This window comes from Pan troglodytes, chromosome 18 (assembly GCF_028858775.2).
Source record: "Pan troglodytes isolate AG18354 chromosome 18, NHGRI_mPanTro3-v2.0_pri, whole genome shotgun sequence".
In the NCBI taxonomy this organism is placed as follows: Eukaryota; Metazoa; Chordata; class Mammalia; order Primates; family Hominidae; genus Pan; species Pan troglodytes.
The window spans coordinates 81,500,769-81,520,635 of NC_072416.2; the positions used below are offsets into that span (position 1 = coordinate 81,500,769).

At 41.5% G+C, this 19,867-nt stretch overlaps 1 protein-coding gene across 2 annotated transcripts in view; it reads left to right on the top strand.

Annotated features, from left to right (window-relative positions):
• Window positions 1-19,867, top strand: part of CDH13 (cadherin 13) — a 1,164,519-nt gene that overhangs the window by 709,782 nt on the left and 434,870 nt on the right. For both annotated transcript variants that reach the window (XM_016930253.3, XM_016930251.3), the window contains one exon: window positions 7,761-7,905. In XM_016930253.3, coding sequence (XP_016785742.2) covers window positions 7,761-7,905 — 145 coding nt within the window. The remainder of the gene's footprint in view (window positions 1-7,760; window positions 7,906-19,867) is intronic.

Here is a 19,867-nt window from a genome sequence, read left to right on the forward strand (position 1 = left end):
TAAGGGATTCTTTTCAAAGCATTTTACGTACAGCCAATTCCTATTAGTATGGTGAATTAATTGGCTTGAAGAATCATTGTTTTGCATACTGTGACTTGATGGTTCACATTTCTACTGGATACCTGCTCACCCATCCCCCCACAGTATGGAAAGAGAGTAGAGGAACCCAGGTGCTGGGATGCCAGGAAGGGTGGACAACAGGGCCCTAAACTCAAGGCTGAAACTGCTCTCCAACTTAGCTTCCCTTCTGGCTCCTGTGGTTTTTCTTTACCACCTTCTCCATTTCAGGAGTTGAACCCCTTTTTTCCTCCCATTCTCAGGACTCAGAAGATCAGGGCTAACAACCTAGTGCCCATCTACCATGCCCCCTTGAAGTACAGAAAATATTCAGTCAGTATCTTAGTGTCTCCACCCTTGGATAAAGTATTTTTGCTTTAAACAAATTAGAGGTGATTTGCATCCTCTGTCTCCCTCACCATATTATTCACTGTTGTCATTTGAGAATTAAATTGACAAGCGTTTTTTTTTTTTTTTTTTTTTTTTTTTTTTTTGCTTTTCAGAAAGTGTGTAGTGTCATGGAAGGAACTATGTGGTAGCTAGGCTGATACTATAATGTTTCCCAGCCTTTAGTTTGTGGCAGGATGCTACATAATATACAGACCCTCATTGTGTGGTTTAATGTGTAGCTTCATGTGTATTAATAAAAATATATAAGAAACTCATTAAGCTCCTCAATTCATGGATGATTTTGCCACAAATGAGGCAAGAGTAAAAAGTAGCAATCAATGTAAAGCAAAGCTACTAAGTAAATAGCTTAGTAAAGATAATGAAACAAAAAAAATGTAAGGGAGTCCATGCAAAAACATTCAGCAAGTGTGAGCACAGTGAGGGGAATGTGAATGTTACAATCGGACCTAAGTTTGAGTTCAGGCTGATGACAAATCAACTTTGGCACCATGGACCAGGTCCTTAAATTTCTTTGCTGCGATGAGTATTTGTTCAGATTGTTTTAAGCCAAATGAGACAGTGCAAAAAAGGCCAGACCTGTATGGGACACCAAATCAATGTTAGTCCTCTTCTTTTTAAAAAAAAAAAGAAACAAGTGATCAGTTTAATGTACTCTGATATTGTTTACCACTGGGATTCTTGTTCATCAATTAAGGCTACAGAGTCCACCAGCCTACAGTCCATGGAGTCAGACCAACTGTCAGCTGTAATATGCCAGAGATGGAGAGAAAGGACAGATGGCCAGAGCTCAGGCCAAAACTTTGGATTCCAGTCTCTTAAAGAGGCATTGCCTCTTCCAAAGAGGGCTCTCTGCAGTCAATATCATATCAGCTACCTGTTTGGCACCAGGCATTGGGTCCAGGCTTCAGGATTTGCTAATAAACTCCCGCCCTCATGGGGCCAGACAGAGAGGTAGATGTAAATTGAATTATCACACCAATAGGTAATAACCCATGGGAAGTGTTACAAAGCAAGGAGGCTGACGCCATGGGAATGTAAGCCAGGGACACCCTAGCTGTTCTGGAGGAGTAAGGGAGGCTCTTCTTGATATTTGGGCCAAGATCTGAAGGATGAATAGCGGCAGCAAGGAAGCGTAGGTAGGAAACCCATGGTTGGTAGGAGGGTTGTATGTAAAAATACCTGCAAGAAAGGATGTGATGAGTTGGAAGAACTGAAAAAAGATGAGTGTGACTGGATAATAAGGAACAAGAGGGATTCCTTGTAACATGAAATGAGTGTGAGGAAGTGGGCTGTAGCCAGATTATAGAAAGATTTGTCAAAGCAAAGGCATTTGCTGTTTTTCCTAAGAGTGATGAGAAACCATTGAAAGGTATCCAATAGAGGGTGACAAAAATCAATAAACATTGACAAAGACACCCTGGAAGCCCTATAGAAAACAGATGGTGGCAGGCAGTCATGGCTGTGCAGGAAGACCCACAGGGCGCCTTGCACAGTAGCCCTGGTGAGAAGTGACAGAAGCTAATCTCAAGGAGAGTTGAGGGGGACGGAGAGAAAAGGGGACATTCAGGAAGTGAAACAATGGATGTGGGCAGGGTGTGTTGATAGAGTGGCTGCGGATAGAAGAGAAGGTTTCATTTGAGGAAGAGAATGACTCGTGAGTTTCTTCTTCCTTGATCCCTGAGAGAGGGGCCATCCTCTAGACAATATTTAGAGCAAAGCGATAAACATGCAACTGTATTTATCATACTTTCTGGTTGCTCAAAAATCCTTGCCTCCAATGATGTCAATAATATTTTAATTAAGTTATTATAAATGTAAAATAGTTTTGCCCTCTCTAGGAAAGGATAAAGCTGGGCCCCTAAAAACTGGGGAGTAATATTTGGATTCAGACCTACCAGCTTCGTATCAGACACTTTCATGTGTTATTTTAGTTAATCTGCACCAAGATCCTGCAAAGTCACCATGGTGGGCTCTTATTAATAGCACAAAAACCAGGATACGGAGAGGTGCATGCTCTGCTCAGGGCCCGCATCTGGTGTGTCAGCAGGATTCAGTATCAGGTCTCCTGAATCCAGGTCCAGTGCTCTTTCCACAGCTCCTTAAAGCCCTCCACTCAGCCTTTCACAGATGTCCCCCACCTCCAGCAATTCTCCCCTCCACCTCTCCCACCAGTGCAGGTGGCATCTGGATCTCCCTCCCATGATCAGCCAAGCTTTCCACAGTGTGAGCAGGAAACCACTAGCACTAGAATCTCTCCAAGTGCTGGTTTAAACATAAATTCCTAAAGAATCTGATTTTACCCAGTTCCCTGGATGATCCATAGGCCCACTATGATAAAGCTGAATGAGTTACTCCTCCCTGGGATATTTCATCTCAATGGAGGAAAATAATTCTGTTGGGGTCCAAAAATCACACCAAGGCTAAGGCAATACAGGGCCCCCCAACACTCATCACCATTCTCTGTGACCTTTCCCATCTCTGGGACCTCTCCATTTTACTTTGTTTTCTGCAGTGTTTCACTTTTCAATTAATAACCAATTTCCTTCTACTTTTGTATTTGACAGCTTCTCAAAAAGTGATCAGACAAAATATGATTTTTAAGCATTCAGCATGCACAGTTGAAGATTAGAAGGACATTGGAAAAAATTGATGTTTATGGGAAATGTATGTGTATATTTGTATGTGTGTGCTGTGTCTGTGGTACTTGTACATATGTCTGCCTGCATCTGAGTGTGTGTGTGTGTGTGTATGTGCGCATGTGCGTGCTGCTCCAGATAGACCTACAAACATCTGTCTTCCTGGCCTGTGTACTTGGAAGTGATGAATGAGTCCAACAGCCACACAGTGAAATTCCTAGCAGGTGGCAAGACTCAGCCTCCTGTTTGGAGCTTATTTATTTTCCTATAGCTGAACCTGGGAATACAGTTCCCATATTCCACAAGACCCTTGGATTTCCATCTCCAACCCCTGTGTCTCAGTACAACATCACTCAAACAGTAATGTGCACCCGAATTCTCTAGAAACAATGTTAAATTGGGTTTCCTCTGTAGGATCTAGGCAGGACCGAGGAGCCTGCATTTCTAACCAGCTCCTGGGGGATGCCAATGCTGCTGGCTTGGAGACTGACGTTTGAATAGCAAGGTACTAGAACACACAGCACAGACATTGGTCAAATGTGTAATTGCTCGGAGTTCAGGCTACCTACTATGGAATTAGTTATTAAAATCCTGCAACATTGGATAACTGTTTCTAGCTGTCATTTATTGAGTGCCCCTCTCATCTGCCTCCACAGTGGACTTTTTTTTAATATCACACCTTGTTATTCCCATGCAGGTCAACCATTGAATCTAAGAATAGAAATCCTCATGTCTGAAGGGGTGGTCTTGAAGTAGGCAATGAGGGGCTGGATGGTTTCCATTTCCTTTGAGCAAGTATTTCATTGCCTTCTGCCGTGCCTACCTATTTGTTTTTCTCACAGTAGGTTTCTACCAAGTGGCATCTCACTTCTAACATAAAGAACAAGCATCAGAATGCCTCCCTTTGAATGCGTATGAGGTTGTTTTGTTTTTAGAACCCAAACACAGCCACTTGAATCTATCATGTAATTCAAAGGAAACAAGCATTATTCCAGTCTTTTCAAACTAAGGTTTTGTGTGCTTTGGGTATTTCAATTAGGAAGAAAGAAGGCAGGCAAGAATGTTATTGAACATTTATTCTCTGATACTGGAGGATGCGCTGGAATTCAAGAGCCTGACTTCAGAAAGTTTGGCAGTTGCTAACTGTGGGTCTGACCTTCGTATGAGAACAGTGATGAAAACTCACGGGAATGTCAGATTTTGTTACGGTATGTGATTGGGTGGATAAGGCTGTATTTACTAACAACTTCCTCATGCATATGCATGTGCTTAATTTTCATCCACATCATTAATAAGATGATTTTAAAACTGGATGAACCTCTCCATAAAACACAAACATTTCCTATTATATATTTTATTCAGTCTACTATGTTTTCCTCTGTGGGGATCAAGCATGATATACTTCTTTCTCATCTCTGCCTTCCCAGGGACTCATAGGAAGAAAATGTCTTCATTCTTCACTTGGTTTAGATTGTTCTATGCAAAAACTCTTGTACGGACATAAGCCTTAACTTACTCCATTTGGAGCTGAGCAGAGTCCTAATTCTTTGACTTGATCTTATACCATTCCCCACTCCTAAATTAGTTCCAATTAGTTCCAAGTTCATCCTTACCTCAGAGTCTGCTATTGCTATTCCTGCTGTCTAGAAATCATTTTCCATGTGTTTTGTATGGCTATCTCTTTCCACTTTCTTGTCATTCAAGCCTCAGCTGAAACATTCCCTCAGCAATAAGGTTTTCTCCACCATTTATTTCGAATAGGTGCCCCCTGCCCCACACACATACACACACACACACACACACACACTTTGTCAATCATACTCTACCCAGTGATGGAAATGTTCTACATCTGTGTTGTCTAATATGGTAGCTACTACCTGCATGTGGCTACTGAGCACTCAAAACGTTCCTAGTTTGACTGGAGTACTGAGTTTTTTCATTTTAATAAATGTAAATTGCAATAGCCATATGTGGCTAGCAGCTACAGTATTGGGTAGTGAAGCTTTCGTATTCAAACCTGTCTCATATCCTTCATAGCCCTCCTCTGTGACTGAAATTATCTTGTTCATATCTTTTTCTCTTGTTCATCACCTGTCTCTCCATGCTGGGGTATCTTTTCTGCTAACCACTGGATACCAGGGTGTTCAGCATGATGGCTGACATGTAGTGGGTCCTCAAATAATTTTTATTAAATTAACTTTAAGAAAATCCCACTTAACAGCCCTTCCCTGTTTTTAGAGACCGTTCCAAAGGTCTTGACTTCTGTTGATATTATTGTCCTCTGAAAAGTCTGAGTCAAACTCTGATTAGTTTTGTATCATAAAATACCATTGGATTGTCTATTTGCATAATTGGTTTTCTGAGATTCAGCTCCACATTCTGTATTCATCCTAATCAATGGTGTCTCCTTAGTTTCTGTCTTTCTTTCCATTGTGTTAAGATGGATCTGTTGTCTGCCCTTCCCAGTTTCAGCATATTTGAATATTTGGCAAATGTGAATTCTGATTACCTATCCTACTTGTAGCTTATGATACTGGCCAAATCTTATAGAATGTAGAATCTTAGGATTCAGATCCAAGATATTTGTTGTCTTTAGGCACAGTGTTTTTTTGTTTCTGTGGTTTTTTTTGTTTTTTTTTTTTTTGTTTTTTTTGTTTTTTTTTTGGTTGAGTTAAAGTCAAGTCCTTGGCTATTTTGGGAAGATGAAAAACCAGACCTATGTTATTACATAAAATTGCCTCAAAGCTTTATTTTGATTGATTTCCTTTGTTAGCACTATTCTCATAATAGCTTAAAAAAACATAAAAGCATAAAATTTCACTCTCTGTGAGATCTCCTTTGTGTGCAGATATTACGAGGCTCTGTTCATTTAATTTTTTCTTATTACATGCATTATTTTATCTGCCCCAGAAATCAAGTATGTATGTCTGTGTGTGAACTTGCTGGTAAGAGAATGAAGTAATCTTAAAGAAAAAAATTAAAAAATTATCTACCCACACATACCTGCTTTCATTTTGCTCACTGCCTTCAAATTCTATCCATATTTGTATGTCATGTATGATGATGCTCATGTTATTTTGTGTATTTTACTCAATATTCTAAGTAGATCAATAAAGTTTAAAAATTATTGTATTGTAATATGTTGTTACACAAACATTCCTTCAACTAGTTCCCTTCCACTGGATGTTCAGGCAGATGCCAGTGTAATTTTATTTTGAGAAATAACAATGCAGTGAATAGTTCCAAATATGTAGTGCAAACTTATATAGGATCAGGAGTGGTATAAAAACGGAACAAAAGTATGAGTCTTTCGTGGTTTCTGTTGAATTTTGCCATGCTTTTGAAAAGGATTATACTGGTTTACAATACCATCAGGTGGGATGCGACTCTACTGATTTATAACAAGAATGTTTGTCTTTCATTTTTCTAATTTGGGCTCTTTTTTGACAATAGTATTGATAATAACTGTAGCAACAATAGCAGCGGTTAATATTCTTGAGACATATTATATGATACACCGTATTTAAATGCTTTAGAAATATTGTTTATAGTGGTTAAAAAAGTGAGCTCTGGAGGCAGACTTCCCAAGGTCAAATCTGGACTCCACCATTTATCTTCTCTTTGCTTTCATTCTCTCCTCTGTAAAAAGATCCAAAGGGTTGTTACGAGAATCAAGTGAGATAATATAGTATAGAGCTAAAGTAAGCACTGGTTAAGTGTTTGTTATTATTCCTAATAATGAGTGTTTTTGTTAACCCCACTTACAGATGAGAAAACTGAGATCCAGTGTCTTGCTCAAGGTCACACAGATAGGGAAGAGTTGTACTAGGATTCCAAATGCAGATGCCCTTTTCTGACCAAAATACTCCTATGCAGGGACCAACACTTGTATCCAAGGGGAAGTATTACTCTTATGGCTGAGTTAAATCAAGGTTGAATTAAGCACAGAAAATGTGCGCATAAGGTCCCCGTGATTCACTGGAAATGCCATGGCATAATGCTTCGTTTCCAAGACAAACAAAAAAGTTGTTTTTTTATGCTTCCTTCTTCATTGAGATCTGAAAGTAGTTCCCTATGGAAGTGATTCATGGTGTTGTGAAATCCTCCGAAATTGTAAACAGCCTGGTGGGCAGGAATCCCGAGGTCTCATTCAGGCCCCCTGCAAATTCTGAGTTCCTAGCCTGAGGAAAGCCTCCAACAAATACTGACCTGACTTTCTCCTAAAAGATTGCCATAAACACTTTTGGTTATCTCTTAATGTACTTGGTTCATAACTGCTTAGTCAATTATTTTTATTAGCATAACATTCCTTTTAAGCATAATGATATTGGGAAAACAGAAATGATATAAGCATAATTTCTTGGCTATGACTGTTTATGTTTTGAGTTTTTTTGTTTTGTTTTAACTTTCTTTGCAGATTTGATGAATTAATTGTAAATTTCCCAAGGGGGATCTAAAGTGAACTGATCTTTGCCTTTTATTCTGGAATGTTCAATTTCTATTCTAGTCCCAGTGACTATCCTCTGAGACCAAAATTTCAATATTGCCAAGGGCTCATAAAATTGTCGATATAACCTACTTTCTCTAGAGAACCTTATTTGAATTTTCATAATGAATTAATATCTTCTTTCTCCCCCAATCTCTTTGCTCAAATAGCTATTTGTGGAGACCACTGATGTCAATGGCAAAACTCTCGAGGGGCCGGTGCCTCTGGAAGTCATTGTGATTGATCAGAATGACAACCGACCGATCTTTCGGGAAGGCCCCTACATCGGCCACGTCATGGAAGGGTCACCCACAGGTATGTCACATTGGCTTACCTTTAGCATAATGTCTTGGAAAGAGGCACAGTATGATCTTTGTGGATTCTAGGGACTGTCTTATGGCTGTTCCAACTTGTCAGCTTGTATCAGCGTCGACTTATTACTTCCCTGCGTAGAAGCCAGGTTGGAAAGCTAAAGTGCGAAGCTTGACCGAGGTGTTGCAAGCTACGGAAATCTCTTTCATTGTCTCTGAACATCATCCTCCAAGGATGACTGCCATCTAAGTCTCTAAGGCATGGCTGATGTTGGGCACCATGTAAATATCCAGCTTACCTTTGTGAAAGTCCAAGGCTAAACTTTGTGCTATAGCAGGGCTTTGATGAGAATTGGGTCCCGATTACAAACTCCTCAGTTCTTTCTTTTCACAGTGGCCTTTTAATAAGAACTATTTTAGTAAAATAGGTAGGACTTCTTCCCTTCCCTTAGAAGATGTGCATGAAGAAATCTTTTGTCTTCAGTCAGAGGACCAAAAGGAGGATGTTTGATATCTCTCTCTGGAAATGCGTAAATGCATGTGCCTACTGTTATAGAAGTCACTCAAGGTTACTATAGAGCTCCCGCTATCTTTTCCCATGTTTAACCTTTCTATCAGGGACGGTTTTAGAATTTAGAGCTTCCTTTTTTGCCCCAATACATACAAATTAAAGTATCCCACAGCCAGCAGCTGAAGTCACTCCTAAGTATAATGCTTGAGAAAATGAAAGAATAAAACAGAAAAATTCCTCTTCGGCTCACTTTGATTTTCAACTTTAAAATACACTTGAGTGAAAAAAACACCATATTAAGAGTATGATATTAAGGGTATCATGATACTCCTAGATTATGCCCAAATAGGTAAAATAGTGATTCGTCAGACCAGACAGGAGATGAGAGCGGCTTTTACTATTTTTCCCCCTTTTCTGAATTGATGGGATCTATCAGTGACATGTAGATACATGAGGCTCTGGAAATGTTGCCATGGTAACCTTCCCAGACAACCAGGTGGATAATTGTATGCAAGATGCCTAAAACCTCCCGTCAGCTTCAAGGAGCTGGGTCTTTATGCACTGCATCAGATCCCCCAAGGGCAAGAGCGACCCTCTTCCTTCCCAGTTTTAAATGCGCTCCGTAAAAATGAAAGCAAATGCACTGCGTGTGTGCTGGAGGGTGTTTAGGGGAGTGTTGGAGGCAGAGGGCAGAGGAGCAATGACAGGTCTGGAGAGAAGGAGAGAGGGCAGGTGAAGGGAGGTCAGGTCACTTTAGGGCAGACAATCCACGTGGCCCCTCTCTGTGAGCTGCTTTTGATGGAAAGATGGCTTCTGGTGAGAAACACCCTAGAATTTCGGTTTGATGTTTACAGAAATCTTCTTAAACGAGCTGATGTGCAGAACACATTTGGAGAACCAATGAGGAAAGCGATTAAAGAGGCCAAAGTTTGAGCAGAACAGAAAAATGATTCCCAATTGCTATCTGTGGTACTCGGGACCCATGAGTGAGTGACTAGAATTCAGATGGGCTGGAAAAGTGTTCTAAATGTAAATGACAGTGCTTACATTCGGGATGGCTGTGAGCTTGCCCATGTCTTTGTATGTTATGTGTGTATATGATTAGACGGTGTCCAATTTTCCTCCCACTGTGCCTGTCCTTAAAGTTTAGAAAAGAATTTCAGATACATGTAATATTTTTTGATACATGTATATACATGTAATATTTTTTGAAGAAAGAGTTCTTTTTGCACATTGAATTCTTTATGCACATGTTATTTTGTGTATTTTTTATGTATGTTTTTTGTGTATTTTTTAGGTAGAGTTCTTTATGCACATCGAATTTCTTAAATCACAGAGTTATTCAGTTAGAGACAGTTCTCCAGCAAAACATAAACCACCTCAAATATCTATTTATGATTGGTATTATCCTATAAAAATACATAAAGACTCAGGTGTCTGTATGGATTCATTGTTTTCTTTCTCAGCACCCTCTGGGTTGGACTATAAAGCACGCAGTGAAATAGAATCAGTCAGATTTGGGATCCAGAATGTGGAAATGTTGCAAAAGACTTTCAAACAAAAAGCCACTTAGATTACCTAGCACCCTGTAAGAGAGGTGCAGGCAAGATGGCCCCTGAAGCATCCATGAGGCCAGTTGGAATCTGATGAAGAAGACGGTATCCTCTTTCCAACCTCTTCTTCAACTTAAATCGTTTACAAGTAATAACAAACCCTAACTGGCTATAAAAATGATCGTCTCTTGTATTTCCATTATGCTCTGCTCATCTGTGGCTCATAGGATCCCATGTGTTGTAGAAATTATTCGACACCCACTGGGAGTAAGGGTGGGGGTAGGGGTGGGGTTTGGGTGGGGGTAGGGGTTGGGGTTGGGGGCTGACTCTGGAAAGAGTTCCATGACTTTTCCATGCTCTCACAAATAAAAGATGGGAGTCAGTGCATAACCTGCCTTCAAATCATATGCTCTTTCACCTGTCCCGCCGAATTCATGGTGAACACAGCCATCAGGTATCATAGCACTGCGTCGAGTACTTACTGTGTGCCAGCAGCCATTTATGTACAACATCATTTCATCCATGATCCCACTTCCTGCCCTGAGAGGTAGCTACCACTATCCCTATCTTACAGATGAGAAAACTGAACATCAAAGAGGCTCAGGAACTTGACATAGTTACCTGGCTGGGGAAAAGGCACAATCAGTGTCTACGTCTCCAGCTTCAAAATTTGGTGAATGGTTGATTATTTAGCTGGTAAGAGGCTGCCACATCTGCCTTAATTCTCTGCAAATTCTGGCCACATCTGCACTGGCATCATGCTCAAAAGACTAGTCCGGGTCTGTCTACAGTAGCCCGCATTTCTTCCTGGGCCTTGTGTGAGCTATAAGAAACCCAAGAACCAGCTGGGTGCAGTGGCTCAAGCCTGTAATCCCAGTACTTTGGGAGGCTGAGGTGTGTGGATCTTGAGGTCAGGAGTTGGAGACCAGCCTGGACAATGTGGTGAAACCCCATCGCTACGAAAAAAACAAAAATTAGCCAGGTGCGGTGGTGGGTGCCTGTAATCCCAGCTAGTCGGGAGGCTGAGGCAGGAGAATTGCTTGAAACCAGGAGGCGGAAGTTGCAGTGAGCCAAGATCACGCCACTGCACTCCAGCCTGGGCGACAGAGAAAGACTCCATCTAGCAAAAAAATGATACCTAAGAGCCACCTGACCCACTGGGTTTGCTCTCTTGTTTCCATGTTTTACACCACAGACTCTTTGCAGGCCCAGCTGGGGGAAGTATTTGTGCAGTTCTATCAGATGAACTGATTTAGATCCTCACAGAAAATGACTAGTTCTTCTGATGAAATAGCCAGGCCCATTGAATCACCTCTAGGGTTCAACGGTGTTAAGTGTTGAGGCCTTTGTCACCACTCATGTCACTTTTTTCTGAGCCTACATAACCAAAGGCAGCTTCATGGGGCACAGCCTTTGTGGCCTCACACAGCCCAGGGAACAGAAGGGTCCCATGCTCAGAAGGGCCTGGGGCTTGGTTTAGTGTTCTGCTGTCACCATGTTGAAATTCTTAATAATTGTTGAACGAGGTGTCTGCATTTTCATTTTACACTGAGCGTCACAAATTATATGGCTGTTCCTGCTCACAGCATTGTAGCCTAGAGCTGTGTTTGACGCTCTGCTCAGCTATTTAACACGGTGTGATATTGGGCAAGTTACTGAACCTTCTAGGAGCCTCTGCAAATGGGGATAGAATATAACAGTAGCTACCTTAGAGAAGAATATGTGAGGATTCAGTGAGACAACATGCTTCACCCAATGCTTAGGGAATAGTAAATGTACAATGAATGCCTTTGTATTGTTAACAGTGCAATTATTATTTTTATTCTGGAAGAGTACCCTTTAGCAAAGGTAAAGCAAAGAGACACATGAGTTGTGTGAAGACAAATTCATCTTCCAGCAAACCACGCGTCATTTTCATGTTCCCGTGTGTTCGAATGCCCTCGGCACCAATCTATCACAAAGGAAGGTCACCCATATTTATCTATATGTACAGACAGGAGACCATTCCGGCTGCTCAGCACTGAACTCCAGGGCATTGTTTTGGTGAATCATTCCTGGATGAAGGAAGATCAACAGAACATAATGGTCTTTGACTTTGCAGATCATCAGCTGTTCCTTTTGCAGAGCCACAGACATTGATTTATGAGGCCCAAGCCAAGGCTCTGACTGCTCCTTGAGGGCAACTAGATCTCTCTGGGAGTTTGGTGTTTTCTGATGGCCAAGACATGGTGTTCATGAGTAGGGGGTAGAGGGTGAGAACTCTTGAAATTCCTGGAGGGCACTAATTCCAAGGCCCCATCATGTCTTGTTGGCATCAATTCATGGATGTTTTGCCCTCCGGTGGTTTCCTGGGCACCTTTGAGAATGGCTGACCATGAGGAATGGTATGCCAGGCTCCCACAGAAGCAGGCCCTGAGATGAAGATTGAGGCCTGTGGTTTGCCTGAGAGGTACAGGGACAGATACCAGGTAAGGTGAGGTACAGAAAAGGAAGTCAGACAACTTGAGGTGCATTATTATTATTATTATTATTATTATTATTATTATTATTATTGAGATGGAGTTTTGCTCTTTTTGCCCAGGCTGGAGTGCGATAGTATGATCTCAGCTCACTGCAACCTGCGCCTCCTGGATTTAAGCAATTCTCCTGCCTCAGCCTCCCGAGTAGCTGGGATTACAGACACCTGCCACCACGCCCAGCTAATTTTTGTATTTTTAATAGAGATGGGGTTTCACCACTTTGGCCAGGCTGGTCTTGAACTCCTGACCTCAGGTTATCCACCCACCTTGGCCTCCCAAATGCTGGGATTACAGGTGTGAGTCACTGCACCTGGCCCTTGAGGTGCATTATTAAACCAGCTCCCAGAGTGGGTAACTGCAGCTTTATCCTTTTTGGGGAGCTCAAGGAAATGACATTAAACACATACGTTAGAGTTATCTCAGCTGAGGGGCAGGTAGCTAGAATATCTACTCCCCCAAGCCTGATAATGAGACATCGGTTCAAAGCTGTCCCCAAGGAGGGGGGGCTTTAATTTCCAGGCACTTGCAGCCAGCTGTGTGCAAGGGCAACCTGGGATCCATCAGCTCCAATATCCTGTCCTCTTGAGGCCTCGGCCTTCCAACAACATCAGGAGCTGGCTGTAGGTTGTGTTCTCTCTCCTGGCTTTTAGCCACCCCAAATGGCAGCCAGGGGAGCTGGGAGAATGGCAGCCCCCACCCTGGACGGGTGGGGCAGCTTTGAGAAACATAGGTGGTGAGAGGTCACAGAAGGAAAGAATTAGCTCCCAAACTGCATGACTGACAAAGATGAATGTGGCATTTACCTAGAGGTGCACGTTCTGTGTCCTGAAAGATGCACATTGCTTAGGCATGTCTGATCCTTCTTCTTGAGGCTGTTGAAGACAAGCAGAGATTAGCAGTTACGTCCTCATTGTCTAACTTCTGAAAGCCCAGCCACTTTCCCTCCCTCGCTTTCCTGTCTTAGTCCCTTTAATTTTTTTTCCATCCAGTATGCTTAGCAAGCATTTACTCTGTGCTGGCGCTATTCTAAGCTCTGAATGTGCAACACTGGACCTGGCAGGTGCTGCTTGTTCCCTCCTGGTATTCATAGCTGAGGAGGGAGGATAGCATCCAATAAATAAGAAAGAAAATTGCGGCAAGTGCTACAACATAGCTGTATGGGAGGCTCATCTCAGGAGGGGCCAAACCTAGTCTTGTAGTGAGATAGGAGGCCGCTCTGAAGAGATGATGTAGGGAGTTTTTGTCTTTTATTTTTCCTCCAGGATCCACCTGAGTTCCTTTTCAAGACACATTTCCTTTAATTTTTAAACACGTCCAGCCATTCCAGACATAAGAAAAAACCAGCCGATCAAGTGGCCTTTGGGACTAATGGCTATCCTGAGAGCTCAGCTTTGCTTGGAAGTTGCTATTTTCCAAAACAGCTTGAGCTAAATAAAGATGGCTAGGATAGTTGATAGTTGATATTTGACACCTAGCTCAGCAGATGGTCTTCAGGTTGTTGCTATGGCCTGGTAGTAAAGTCCCTTTTCTGGTTACCTTTTTACTTGTTGCAGTAACTGTGATGTGGCTTTTCAACCCATTGACTGTTAATTTTTTTTTTTTTGCTGGTATTTTCAGACTTTCATGCTGTAGGCTCCTCCATTCTCAACTGCCCCAACCAATCCTATGTGTTCCTAGAATATCAGGCATGTGGCTATTTCTTTTTTTTTTTTCTTAGGTAGATGTATTTTTTAAAAAATAAATAAAGCAATTCTGTTCTTTTCAAGTGAAAAAAAATGCAGTCACTCGCCTGTGCCACCATCCAGAGATAACCACAGTTGACATTTTAGTGAGTGCAGTTCTGGGGTTTTCTCCTGGCATCTCTACACAGAGAGATGCAGGTGCACAGTTTTACGGAATGGGAGCTCTATGTGCTTTTCCGTAAATCTCTCTCTTCACTCCTCAGGGTCCTATGGACATTTTTGTAAATCAATAAACATCAAGCAACATCATTGTTTCAAACAGCTAGAGTCTGGATCTACCATCGTCTCCTTAACCAATTTCCTATCGATTTAAGTTGTTTTCACTTTTCTACACTCCCATTAATTCTGCAGAAGGGAGCTCATCTCTTGCCATGTTTGTGACAATTTCTATAGGATACATTTATATGAGCTGGATTAACGGGACGGTGAATATGCCTTGTTATGTTTTGATCCCTATTCAGGTGATGCTTCTAATCAGAGGATTTTAGTCTGTATCTTGGCTAAGCTTGTTCATGCAGCAGGATACAATAGTCTTTCTTTTGACACACAGATATACTGATGGATATTTTTGTTTGTTTCTCCAGATGACACTCAGTATCTACAAGTTTTTGTGGTCATTTCACTAGCTGTTTTGTAGATTGTGGATGGTCTTGCTATGGAATCCTTGCTGGGTATTGTGGTGGAGGCAGAGGAATGCAGTGGTTGAGACTGGCCCCTTTCCTCAGGTCATCACTGGAATCTTAGTGAAGAAGCGCTGCCCAGGGATGGCATCATTAACATGCTGCAGAGCCCTTGAGCTTGGAGGAGACAGCACTTGAATTATGGTACAATTCACTGTAAATGTGTTTTATGGTCACCTAAAATGTGTTTAGGTGACCATAAAACACATTTTATGAAAGAGTTGCATAATCCAATCAGAGACCATTTCCCATAAGGAAAATTCACAACTAAATGGAATGAAGTTCCATTCACAACTAAATGGAATGAAGTTCAGTATTATCTGAACTTCACTAGCTATTGACTCCACCTAGTCATTCAAGAGGAAAGCGAATGCTTATACATTGTTAGTGGAAATGTAAACAAATACAACTGTATGGAAAGGAGTATGGATAGTTATCAAAAAACTTAGAATAGAACTACCATTTAATCCAGCAATCCTGCTACTACTGGGCGTCTACACAAAGGAAAAGAAGCCAGTGTATCAAAAAAACACCTGCACTCATGGTTATCACTACGTTATTTATCACCACACCATACATACATACACACAAAGAATGGAATACTATTCAGCCATATAAAAGTATAAAATCAGCCGGGTGCGGTGGCTCACGCCTATAATCCCAGCACCTAGGGAGGCCGAGGCAGGTGGATCACGAGGTCAGGAGATCGAGACCATCCTGGTTAACACGGTGAAACCCTGTCTCTACTAAAAATACAAAAAATTAGCCAGGTGCTGTGGCAGGCACCTGTAGTCCCAGCTACTCAAGATGCTGAGGTGGGAGAATGGCATGAACCCGGGAGGCAGAGTTTACAGTGAACCGAGATCGTGACACTGCACTCCAGCCTGGGCGATAAAGCGAGACTCCATCTCAAAAAAATAAATAAATAAATAAAGTATAAAATCATGGCTTTGGCAACAATGTGGATGCCATTATCTTTGGTGAAATAACTCAGAAAGTCAAATACTGCATGCTCTCACTTATAAGTCAGAGTTAAATCATGTGTACACATGGACATAGAGTGTGGAATAATAGAGCTTGGAGACTGAGAAGGGTGGAAGCGTGGCAAGGGTGTAAGGTGTGAGAAATTGCTTAATGAGTACAATATATGTTACTCAGGTGATAGTTACACTAAAAGCCAAGACTTCACCACTGTGCAACATGTCCGTGTAACAAAACTGCACTTGTACTGTTAAATCTATAAAAATAAAAAACTGAATCTTTGCCAAGTTCCTCCTAACTATGTCTGAAGGTCCTCTGGTGATATCTCACACCGGCTCAGAACCAAGGCAGTCGGCTCCCTTGTCATAGCCATTGGGATTTCCGTCCTCCATATCCCAGGCCCCCACCCTGATGGGCACCATTTCACATGTCAGGCCCGCCCTGATGGGCACCATTGCACATGTTAGGACCCACCCTGATGGGCACCATTGCACATGTTAGGACCTTTGGCTGCTGGCTCGTGGGAGCTGGATACCAAAGCATCTGCTGGGACAGGAGAGAATGCCCGAACCCCTTTATTCTGGTAGAAGAGTATCTAACCAAGCAACAGAACTGTATGTTTCTTCTTTAATGTGGATAACTATGAAAACAACTCTTTTCATTTTTATTTATAGCTCTCTCTCCCCCTAAATTCACACATGCATGTCTGGGGCTGGAGATCAGCTCAAGAGATGGACACCCCATTGTTTCCGGAAACACTCTCCTCTCTAACCGTGAAGTCTTATTCCTGGACTAGCCTATGTATCTGCCTCTCCTCTGCCCATCACCCGTGCTCATATCGTTCACATTAGACCTTTGTATTCTGGGTGAACTGGGGAGATGTGGCCCTTGGGTTCACTTTGATTACTTCCTTGTAAAAATAAACGCTTAATAGCCCTGCCCACTAGTTTTTTGGATATAATATTTTAGGCCCAAGCTGGCAGTCATCCTTCCATCACTCTATATTTGGAAGAGGGAAGGATTTGTGGTATCAAATATTTAAAAATAAAAGTAAAAATATTAAAATTAATTGAGTAACTTAATTAAAATAATAGTTTAAAGTGGCAGCAGGGCAAAGGAGCATTTGTAGCTTCAGAAATGTAGTGATCATTCTACAGTCTTTTGAAAAGATAAACCTGTCAGGAATTTCTAGCCAAAATGAAAATTGGTGACGGTTGAGCAGCTGCAAAGCAAAAGTGAAAAAGTCCTTGAGTTGTCCTAGCACAGAGCGTGCTCACCAGCGCCGTTGGATCCCATCCCTGATACCAAAGGATCCACTGTGAATAGCCCAGCAATTTTTAGCACTGCAGCTGAGTAAAACAGAGTGGCAGATCCAAATGTCATTAAACATTTATAATTTCAGGGAAATCCTTATTTCAAATCAATTTTTCTTAACCATTTCCTCAGTAAATTCATTCAACAAGTATTTATCGGGCAGTTTCTATGAGTCAGATAATATTATAGGGGCTGGGGATATAGCAGTGACCAAGACCATTTAGAACTCTATTCTTAAGACATTGCCACCTTCCTGGGAGGAGAAAGGTGCCAACAAAAATGGATAAACCATATAATTTAAGTTTTGGATAAAATAAAACAAGGTACATTGCTTTATTGACATAAGGTCAAGAAAAGTCCTCTCTAAAGAGGTGATGTTGAAGCTGAGCCCAGTGAAATAAAGGAGCCTACCACGTAAAGGCATGGAGAAAGGATGTTCCAGACGCAGGGGCCGGGAAGTGCAGAGACCTGAGGCAGGAATGACCTGAGGGACAGTAGTACCAGGTGAGACAGGGAGATGGGCAAGGGCAAGGGCAAGATCCTTCTGAGCATGAGTCAACGAACTATGGGCCGTGGGCCAAATCTGTCTCTCTGCCTGTTGTTTTTTAAATAAAGTTTTATTAGAATACAAATGTGCCCATTCATTCATGTATTGACTATGGCTGATTTCGCACCATATTGGTAGAATTGGGTAGCTGGGACAGAGACTGTATATTCCACAGAGGCAAAAGTATGTAATACCTGATCCTCTGCAAATAAAAAGTTTGCAGAGCCCTGGCTTAGAACTCCATACATTTTGATTACATTTTAAACTTAGTAGGAAGCCCTTGGGTGGTTTTAAGCAAGGAAATAGATATGATTTTACTGTTGAAAAATGACTTGTGCTATTCTGTGGAGAGAGAAATAGGGAAACAAGGCATTTCAGTGTTCTAGGCATGAGAAAACCATGGCAGCTATGGAGATGGAGAGAAGAGATCACATAAAATTTTTACAGCAAGTGTGTGACAAATTGGAAAATTCTAAATATTGAGTCATTTTATGATGCCAGCTTATTATAACTGATGCCATCTATGTGGAATTACAATAATACTGTAAGCCTTAATAGGTTTATAAATTTTCTGCAAGTATAAACCAGACTCTACCTTCAGTTCTCTTTCTCAGCAACACAGTTAAGGCCCGGAGAACTGAATGGTTTTCTCTTCATCCTTCAACTTCCAACATTTAGGAGAGTCCCAGGCACAAATTATCCACCCAATAAATTCCACTGGATGAACAAATGGCCCCAAAGGCCAGAAAGCCTGAATCCCGATAAACTGTTTTTTAATTCAATTTTTAAATAAATGGTTGTATTTATTGAAAATGTATTCATTCTTTCAACAAATACCTTTAGAGTACCTGCCGTATACCAGGTATGCTGTTTAATGAGGATGGGGTTGGAGGGGGTGAATGCATGAAACAGAATGGATGCTGACTCTGTAGAGCTTGCAGACTAAAGAGGAAGTCAGTAAATAAAGCATCACTGTTACACAGGGGAACGTCAGTTTTCAACTGCTGCACAGGGGAGCATCTCTCTAGGATTAAGGGAGGGAGATGTTGCCTGTCCCAGGGTAACACAGCAGTGGTAATCAGCTGTATATTTTTCTAGCACTATTATGTACTGGATACTGGTCCAGGTTCCACACCTACCTTTTAAAGCAGTCCTTACAAACGTTTGACAATTGAGGAAACAGACACTCAGGGAGGTTAGGTGACTCCCCCGTGGTCACACAGCTGGTGGGTGATGAAGCTCAGATCGAAACTCAGACCTGTATGACTCTAATTCTTGTGCTTTTTCATTTCATCCCCATCCACAACACCCACTGTCCTTTAACTATTTCACCCGTGATGATGTTGCAAGTAATTCCAAAGTTGCTACCTTAAATGTAAGAGAGCATTTTCTTACACAGATGAGTGAGATTATTTGTTTTCGTGTATGTGTGTGTGTGTGTGTGTGTGTGTGTGTGTGTGTGTGTAGATGAGAAAGAGAAAGAGAAAACCACCAACCTTCCTTAGTCATTTTATAGTAGCCCAGCTTGCCAGGTAACTCCACACAGCACATCCTTACTGGTGGTAACCTCAGATAAAGCCAGATTCTCCCCCTAGCGGTAGTTTGAGAGATGCTCAACAACTCGAAGATTCATAAAGCATGCTGAGCCATCCATCAGTCAAGACAGGCCACAAATGTCAGAAAAGATTGATAATCAGCAGGGAGCTTGATAAAGCAGCTTTTACTGCAGCACCCTTGCTCTAAGACTCCCATCCCTTCTGAGAACGCAGTCTAGAGCTGCTGCTTCCATTTATCTATACAAATACCTTTGAATCACTTCACCTTAACATATATATACAGTAAGATTTTTTTAAAGCCCTGAATAATTTGTGTATAGAATCACCTCCCTTCTTAACCACATGGAAGAGATTCAATATGCTAAGTTCAATGGGCAGAGGGCATATAAAATCCCTTTCAAGTATATGTCTTATAAAATATAGGTCATGAATTGAGTTTTTCAGTATCAAAGAAAAAAGTTTAATAGACTTACAGCTTTCTTGCTTTAATTATGGGTGCGTTTTTTAAAAACCAAGTATAGTACCCAAGCTATTTTATTATTCAGAAGACTGGCTCTTTTCAA